This window comes from Rhineura floridana, chromosome 15, assembly GCF_030035675.1.
Source record: "Rhineura floridana isolate rRhiFlo1 chromosome 15, rRhiFlo1.hap2, whole genome shotgun sequence".
NCBI classification, from domain to species: domain Eukaryota; kingdom Metazoa; phylum Chordata; class Lepidosauria; order Squamata; family Rhineuridae; genus Rhineura; species Rhineura floridana.
Window position 1 is genome coordinate 36,271,030 of NC_084494.1, and position 8,898 is coordinate 36,279,927.

Here is an 8,898-nt window from a genome sequence, read left to right on the forward strand (position 1 = left end):
AGAAGTATGAAAGGGAAACTGGTGTGGGCCAAGATGTGCAAGGCCAGGTGGAGTGGGTGGGATGGGACGCGTATTGATTTGGAGTAACAAGCTGAATCTTCAGCTGCAGGGCTCCACTACTTGCCTACGAACAGGAAATGCAATTTTCACAGTGAATATATCACAATCACGCAAGTTACGATCCTGAAAACAAAGAATTACATGGCAAAACATGTGAGAGGACAGGTTTTACTTAATGAGATTTATATGCCGCTTGATCAATAAACCTCTAAGTGGTTGACATAAAGTAATGTAAAATATTCCTAAGAAAATACAGACAAAATAAACAGACATTAAAAAGACAAGTAGATATAATAAAATTATGAAAATACAGATAAAATCAACAGTTTTAAAAACAAATATACCTAATGGGCTGTATCCAACTAAGGTTTACTCTGAGTAGGAATGACAGCTTTCCAGTGGTGGCTGGTAGCTCCATGTCAGTGGAGCAGCGGAATGTGCTCCGGTTTTTCATCTGAACTTTCAAGGAGTTGCTAAAGCACCTTGGACAGCTCCTTGAAAGTTTAGACTAAAACCTGGAGCAGATTCCATTGCTGAAGCTCTGGGTATGTCATATCCCCCATACGTATGTAGCAAACCAAAACCTCCAGACACCATCTCTGTTGCTCACCTTTCCCTCCAGCTCTCAGGAAGAAGTCCTTGTCTGTCGGTAGCCTGGACCGTGAAGGGTTGAAGATTGAGATTGGCAATCAGGTCCTAGTGGCAGGACAGAAACAAGGCATCATTCGTTTCTATGGGAAGACAGATTTTGCTCCAGGTAAGTAAAGGCAGGTGGGCAGGGCAGTCATCTGTTTTGGAAGCGTGAAGATGCTGACTAGGGGTGGGAAGGAGGACTAAGGCTGACCCACAGGAGTTTGATCAGTAGCTTAAAAAAAATAACCTTGGGAGCAGTGAGATCTGTAGCCCTAAGAGTCCTGGATTCAAATCTTACCTTTGCTGTGGACTCACTATGTGGCCTTAGATCACTCTCAGCTTTACCTCTCTAAAATGGGAGTAAAAGTGGCCTACTTCAGGTGGTGGTGTTGTTTGGGGGGGGGAAGAGGGGTACAAACAATAACAAACTGAGTCCCCTTTAAAATCTATAAGACTTAATTTTGAGTCTCTGTTAGAATTAGCAGTAGTAGTGATAAAAAAATCCTGCATTTCTTTTCTTTTCTCTCCCTTCCATTTCTCTCCAGGCTACTGGTTTGGTATTGAACTTGACAAGCCCACAGGCAAACATGATGGCTCTGTCTTCGGAGTTCGCTATTTCACATGTGCCCCTAAGCATGGAGTCTTTGCCCCTCCTTCCAGAGTGCAGAGGTGGGTTGGGCTATGTTGACTGCTGGGAACTTGTAAAGTAGTAACATAGGAGAAAGTGCCTCCAAACATGTTCCTTCCCCGCTTCTGCTGAGTAATGACAACTGCCCCACAGTTTAGAATGCACAAGAAACACTTCCAGACTGGACTACTGTAATGTACTTTACCCAGGGGTACCCTTGAAGACTTTCTGGAAACTTCAAAGGCACACAGTGCTATGCCTGTCTATTTTTTATCTGTTTGTGCCATTTATAAGTTCTCTTTTGACAAAAACCCTAAAGTAAGGTCCAATAAAATATCAAAGTACAATAAAACAACGATAACATTAAAATAACAATGAAACAAGAACTGCTGCAGAAGGGACACAGAATCCAAAAAAGCCAGACAACAATCGCAGAAGAGTGGGAGGGAGAAAAGAGGTGGACCTGCTCATTTCTGACTCTGGCCCTGCCAACCACTGCTGCCATGCAGCCCTTGACAGATTACTCCAAGGGAATGTGGCCCTAGACAGAAAGAAGGTTCCCTGCCCTTGGACTGAATATCTCCAGGAGTGCCTTTTCCCAGATGATACACCTGCAAGGACTGTAGGTTCCACCAATGAAGCCCTTTTGTGAGATAAAGTTATCAGCTACCAATATCAAGATCTTTTCTGTAATGGCCCTGGATCCCTGGATCTTCCTCCCTTTAAAAGCTCCCTGGCCTTTTCCCTGTCTTCTTTTCAGAAACTAGTTTAGACCATGCATTTGGAAAACTGAGATTGTTTTACTATTGATTTATTGCTGATGATGTTTGTAATTGTACTGTTTTTATCAGTTTCATACTTGGTTGACATTGCTTGAACCAGATTTTTGTGAGTTTTATGTATTTATTGTTATGTATGTTGCCTTATAAGGCTGTGCTAAAAGTCAGCGAATAACTTGTGTCAACTCAGGCCCTTCCTGACAAAGACAGGCCTTGCCACAGTCATCCGTGCCTTAGTTGACCTCCAGTTTGGATTACTGTAAGGCACTCTATCAGAGGCTGCCCTTGAAAATTGCAGAGGAACTTCCACTGCAGCCAGGATGTCAGTGGGTGCCAGATGATTTGATTCCATCACACTGACTTTGTGTGCACTGTGTTGGTTTCCAATTAGTGTCTGCGTTCTTTGAAGCTATGCTGGTCTTAACTTTCACAGCCTTTAATGGCTTGTGACCTGTGTACATGCTGCAGTCATCATCAAAAGTCCTACTCCAGATTCCTTGACCTCGTGAAGCTATGGCTTTCATCAAGCAGGGTTAGGGCTTTTTCTGTTGTGGCACTCACCCTTGCCCAGTGACCTGTGTTGGGCCCCCTCATTCTGCTATCTTAGGCCAAGAGTCACCAACCTTTTTGGGGGCATGTGGGCACACTTGCAAACCAGAGAAATTGTTGTGGGCACCATGCACACACCACATAGCCTGTTATATTGACTACAACAGAATGCTGCTTTTAAGTCTAATTTCAGCGAGGGGCGGGGGAGAGGACCCTTTGGGCACCACGTTGATGACCCCTGTCTTAGGCAATTAGTAAACAGGCTTCAGGTGATTAATCAGGGTTTTTTTACTGGCTTAGCTTTGGTTTTAATTTGATAGCTATATTGAAACTTATTTGTTTTTAGTTTATATTTTATGTATACATTAAATACGATTTAACAAACTCTTAAATTTGTTTTTAGTTTATGTCCAATATATACAGATGATTGGGTTTACTCTGGTGTTTTTTATATCGATTTACTATTGATTTGTTTGCCGCTGCCTTTGGAAAATTAAGAAGGTTATAAAATTTTAAAATAATAACAACAGCTACCAACATCAGAGTTCCACAGGGGCATTTGGGGAGGAAGATATCTGCTGGCAATTAATCCAGTTTAACACTTGCACTGTTCTTAAACTGTGAGTAGTTAATGGTGACCATTTCTGCTGCAGAATTGGAGGCTCAAAAGATTCCCAGGGTGACGGTACATCAGCCAAGAAGGTCCACCAAGTGACTAGTAGGTACACTCTGGATTTTGCTTCCCATTTCTTTCCACTTGAGTAAAGACACAGTAAAGGAGTTGCCAATTCTATATTTCCTCCCTGGTAGGTCTCCGGTGCTTTTTAATGCATGCAGAAATTCAATTGGTGATGTTTTTCCCTAGATGCAATGGCATGACAAGCTTTTCTTATATGCCTACCTAGGCAAGTCATTTTATTTTAGGTAATTTTATTATGTACATTTCTTTTAAAGCTGCTGATTTTTGATGAACGTTATAATGTTTTTTATTTTATTGATATTTTTAATGAATATTGTGTTTTGTTTTATGTAAACTGTTTAGAGGTTTTTGTTGAAAAAGCTGAATGTAAATATTGCTAAATACAAAAACTTTGTTAAATTTCAGATAAATGCATAGGATTCCCCCCCCCCCAAAAAAACCCCACACCTTTGGCAACACTACACAACAACCACTGGGGGTAGAAACAGAGGACTGAATTGGCTCATGGGAATTGTAATTCAGGATGTATTGTACAATTTTTAAAAATAATTATTTTAAGACAATATAAATAGGGAGTGAGGGTTGCAAGACAAATGAGTTAAGGAAATTTGCTTGAGATCCAATTGATTTAATCTCCAGGTGTTGAGTCTATCATCTGTTTCCTCCTTCTGGATTTCCAGTGGCTGGAAACGTCATCTTATGGAGGAAAGAGGAACCCTTACATTGTTAGGACAAGGTGGAGACATCATTAACTGAGTGTGCATCTTTCTCCATTTTCAAAAAGACCACCTCTTCCTTTTCTCTCTGCTACAGTTTCACAGCCAAAGCGCAACTTCACAGCAGTCAGAACCCCGAAAGATATCACATCAGAAAACTCCATCTCTAGGTAAGGACAACCGGCACTCAGCATGCCTCCTTTTGAAATCTCTTTAACTCATTTAGATTCATGGCTCTTTCCTGCTCTAGCCCAAGGACTTGGGTAGGGATTTTAGAAAGTCCTGGTGAGTGGTGGAACCTGAGTGGGCCTGCAAGGGGAGCCAAAAACAGGATTTGACTGCTCATCGGGTGGACCTTGGCAGTTGAGGTGCAGTTTTATTATTTATTTTATTTATTTATTTAGTTTAATTTATATACCGCCCTAAGCCCGAAGGCTCTCTGGGCGGTGTACAAAAAGATAAAAACAAGCACAATATATAAATACAATAAATAATAAAAAACAAACAAACAAACAATAACGAACCAAACAACATCCAAAATACGGAAATGCTGTTTAAAATACACTTTAAAATGCCTGGGACTATAAAAAGGTTTTCACCTGGCGCCGAAAAGATAGTAGCGTCGGCGCCAGGCGCACCTCATCAGGGAGACTGTTCCACAGTTCGGGGGCCACTACTGAAAAGGCCCTGGTTCTAGTCATCACCCTCCGAGCCTCTCGATGGGATGGTACTCGGAGGAGGGCCTTAGATGTTGAGCGTAGTGTACGGGTAGGTTCATACTGGGAGAGGCGTTCCACCAGGTATTGCGGTCCCATGCCGTGTAGGGCTTTATAGGTCAAAACCAGCACTTTGAATCTAGCCCGGAAACAAATAGGAAGCCAGTGCAGATGGGCCAGAACAGGTGTTATATGAGCGGACCTTCTGGTCCGCGTCAACAATCTGGCCGCTGCATTCTGGACTAGCTGTAGTTTCCGAACAGTCTTCAAGGGCAGCCCCACGTAGAGCGCGTTGCAGTAGTCCAATCTAGAAGTTACCAGAGCATGAACAACTGAAGCGAGGTCGTCACTGTCCAGATAGGGACGTAGCTGGGCTACCAATCGAAGATGGTAAAAAGCATTCCGTGCCGCCGGGGCCACCTGGGCCTCAAGAGACAGGGAAGGATCGAAAAGAACTCCCAAGCTACGAACCTGTTCCTTCAAGGGGAGTGTAACCCCATCAAGAACAGGATGAACATCCACCATCTGAGCAGAGAAGGCACTCACCAACAGCGTCTCAGTCTTGTCTGGATTGAGCTTTAGTCTGTTAGCTCCCATCCAGTCCATTATCGCGGTCAGGCAACGGTTTAGCACGTTAACAGCCTCACCTGAGGAGGATGAAAAGGAGAAATAGAGCTGCGTGTCATCAGCGTACTGATGACAACGCAGCCCAAAACTCCTGATGACCGCACCCAGCGGCTTCATGTAGATGTTGAAAAGCATGGGGGACAGTACCGATCCCTGCGGGACTCCACAATGGAGAGTCCAGGGTATCGAGCAATGTTCCCCAAGCACTACCTTCTGGTGGCGACCCACCAAGTAGGAGCGGAGCCACTGCCAAGCAGTACCCCCAACTCCCAACTCCGTGAGTCTTCCCAGAAGGATACCATGGTCGATGGTATCAAAAGCAGCTGAGAGATCAAGGAGAATCAACAGAGTCACACTCCCCCTGTCCCTCTCCCGACAAAGGTCATCGTACAGGGCGACCAAGGCTGTTTCGGTGCCAAAACCAGGCCTAAAACCGGATTTAAATGGATCAAGATAATCAGTGTCATCCAAGAGCCCCTGGAGCTGGCCGGCAACCACCCGTTCCAGTACCTTGCCCAAGAACGGAACATTCGCCACAGGTCTATAGTTGTTCAGGTTATCTGGGTCCAAAGAGGATTTCTTCAGGAGTGGTCTCACTACCGCCTCTTTTAGGCAGTCAGGGACCACTCCCTCTCTCAAAGAGGCATTTATTATCTCCTTGGCCCAGCCGGCGGTTCCGGTCCTGCCAGCTTTCACCAGCCAAGAGGGGCAAGGGTCCAGAACAGATGTGGTCGCCCGCACCAGTCCAAGGATCTTGTCAACATCCTCAAGTTGTACAGACTGAAACTCATCCAATAAATAAGGACAAGACCGCGTTCTGGATGCTTCGTTGGAACTCACTGTCATAACATTGGAGTCTAAGTCCCGGCGAATGCATGCGATCTTATCCTGGAAGTGTCCAGCGAACTCTTCACAGCGGGCTACAGATGACTCTATAGTATCCCGAGGGCCAGAATGTAAAAGCCCTCGTACAATTTTAAAGAGCTCCGCCGGGCGGGAGAGAGATGCCTTAATTGTGGCAGCAAAATATCTCTTTTTTGCTGCCCTCACCGCTACTATATACCGCTTAGAAGAAGCACTTACCAAAGCATAATTGCATTCGTCAGGAGTTCGCCTCCATCTGCACTCAAGCCTCCTCCTCTCTTGCTTCATCACTCTCAGCTCCACGGTATACCATGGGGCTGTATGAGCTCTGCATAGGAGGGGGCGCATGGAAGCGATCGTGTCAACCGCCCGGGTCATCTCCGTATTCCACAATCCAACCAGGGCTTCGACAGGAGCGCCAGTCTTCTCAGTCGGAAAATCCCCCAGAGCCCTTTGGAAACCCTCAGGATCCATTAGTCTCTGGGGGCGGACCAATTTAATAGGTCCCCCACCCTTGCAGAGGGAAAGGGTCGCTGTGAGCCTAAACTTCAGCAAGCGGTGATCTGTCCATGACAATGGGGTAGATGAGAAATCCCCAACCACCAGATCACCATCTCCATGCCCAGTGGCAAAGATCAAATCAAGAGTATGTCCCGACACATGCGTTGGGCCGGTAACAACCTGAGACAGCCCCATGGTTGTCATGGATGCCATGAAGTCCTGAGCCGCCCCAGATAAAGCAGTCTCGGCATGGATGTTGAAGTCCCCGAGTACTAAAAGTCTAGGGGACTGCAACAGTACCTCCGAGACTACCTCTGTCAGCTCAGTTAGGGAATTTGTTGGGCAGCAGGGCGGGCGGTACACCAACAAAATTCCCAGTCTGTCTCTCTGGCCCAACACAAGGTGGAGACACTCTAAACCAGTCGTCACCTGGACAGGGTGCTTGGTGAGTGAGAAAGAACTCCTATAGACCACAGCAACCCCACCTCCCCGTCCTTTGGTTCTACCATGATGTTGAACCGCATACCCAGGTGGGCAGAGCTGGGAAAGAGCAACGCCTCCCTGATCGCCCACCCAGGTCTCAGTTATACACGCCAGGTCGGCAGCCTCGTCCACAATTAAATCATGGACAAGGGAGATCTTATGGTGAACCGACCTGGCGGACCTGGTTTTGTGAGCTTTAGTGAGTCAGGGGCTTAACCTAGTGCAAGGATGGGGAACCTGTAGCCCTTCAGATGATGTTCCCATTGGCCCCAGCCAGCACAGGCATTGGCAAGGAATGATGGGAGTTGTAGTCCAGAAACATCTGGAGGGTCACAGGTTCCCCATCCCTGATCTGGTAGATCAGGGTATAAGTTCAATAGTGGACAGACCTTCCTGACTCAAAATACCTGGTCTATTAAGCAAAATATCTGATACCAAATCCAAGGCAAAAATCCTCAATGTAAATATAAGATACTTGATAATTGGCTACCCATAGTTTGGAACAGGTTACAAAATATTTGTTTGTTTATTCTCTCAGGCTCAGTTGAAATTTAGCATTATGTGAACGAGCACAAGCGTGCTTGACTTTGTATACTCCCCTCCTCTCCTCCAGCATTGCTGCAAGGAAGAGATGGGAAACATCCACTTCCTGTTTCACACTAAACCACAGTGTATTGTTACATTTGAAAAGGACAAACTATGATGAGAATAAACCGTGGACTACAAACAACCCATGATCATAAACCATGGTTTGGTCGATAATACATAGTTTAAACTAACCACAGTGATACTCTTTCAGACATAACTATGAACTGTGTGGGTAGTGTTAAAAAGGAAATGGATGCTTCCGCTCTTCTCGAGGGGAGTAGGGAGTGTGCAAGCCCTCCAGCTATGAAGCTCCCTTGTACTCACATGCAACCATACTACTTTAGTACTTGGTTTCTGAACTGGGCCAACAACTTTGTTGATGGTGGCTATTATTCTGTTTGAATTTTTGACAATTTTTTCCCTCTGTTTTATTATGTGCTGAAATATTTTTTGTATGTCTGAGTGCAGAAAAAACATGGTTTAAATAAATTCATTTGGTCAAAGCCAACCAATGCTTTCATTGTTGTTAAGTACCTTCAAGTTGATTACGACTTATGGCGACCCTATGAATCAGTGACCTCCAATAGCACCTGTCATGAACCATCCTGTTCAGATGTTATAAGTTCAGGTCTGTGGCTTCCTTTATGGAATCAATCCATCTCTTCTTTGGCCAGGTCCAAACTGAGCTTCCAGATCCATATTGGTACATTTACAACCGGTTTGGTGCTAGTTTTACCAATGAAAGTGCCCCAAGCATTGCATTCAGGAGGGTTGGTTGAAACCAGCTTGATGCCCCCCCGCCTGATGCTACAACTTGCATCAGCCCCAGCCAGCATAGGACTCTACAGCACATCTGGAGCTGACCAAGCTGGATAACCTTGGTTTAAGGGAAGACAGGATGTTGATTTTTAAAATGCACAAGGAGAAATTGTGGAACATTTAGCAGTTCCAGGAAGTGCAACTTTGCACTTCCTGGAACTGTCCTGTCCTCCTCCCCTACTTCATCAACAGGCTTGACTTGAACATCTCCTCCCCTTTCCTTTGTCTCCTGCAG

At 45.2% G+C, this 8,898-nt stretch overlaps 1 protein-coding gene across 3 annotated transcripts in view; it reads left to right on the forward strand.

Moving 5' to 3' along the window:
* CLIP3 (CAP-Gly domain containing linker protein 3) overlaps nucleotides 1–8,898 on the forward strand; it is a 36,795-nt gene that overhangs the window by 24,205 nt on the left and 3,692 nt on the right. For 2 of the 3 annotated variants that reach the window (XM_061596751.1, XM_061596750.1), the window contains exons 10-13: nucleotides 683–817; nucleotides 1,239–1,362; nucleotides 3,303–3,367; nucleotides 4,163–4,235. In XM_061596751.1, the coding sequence (XP_061452735.1) occupies nucleotides 683–817; nucleotides 1,239–1,362; nucleotides 3,303–3,367; nucleotides 4,163–4,235 (397 nt within the window). Of the gene's footprint in view, nucleotides 1–682; nucleotides 818–1,238; nucleotides 1,363–3,302; nucleotides 3,372–4,162; nucleotides 4,236–8,898 lie in introns of all 3 variants that reach the window. The other variant, XM_061596752.1, reaches the window with a different exon arrangement.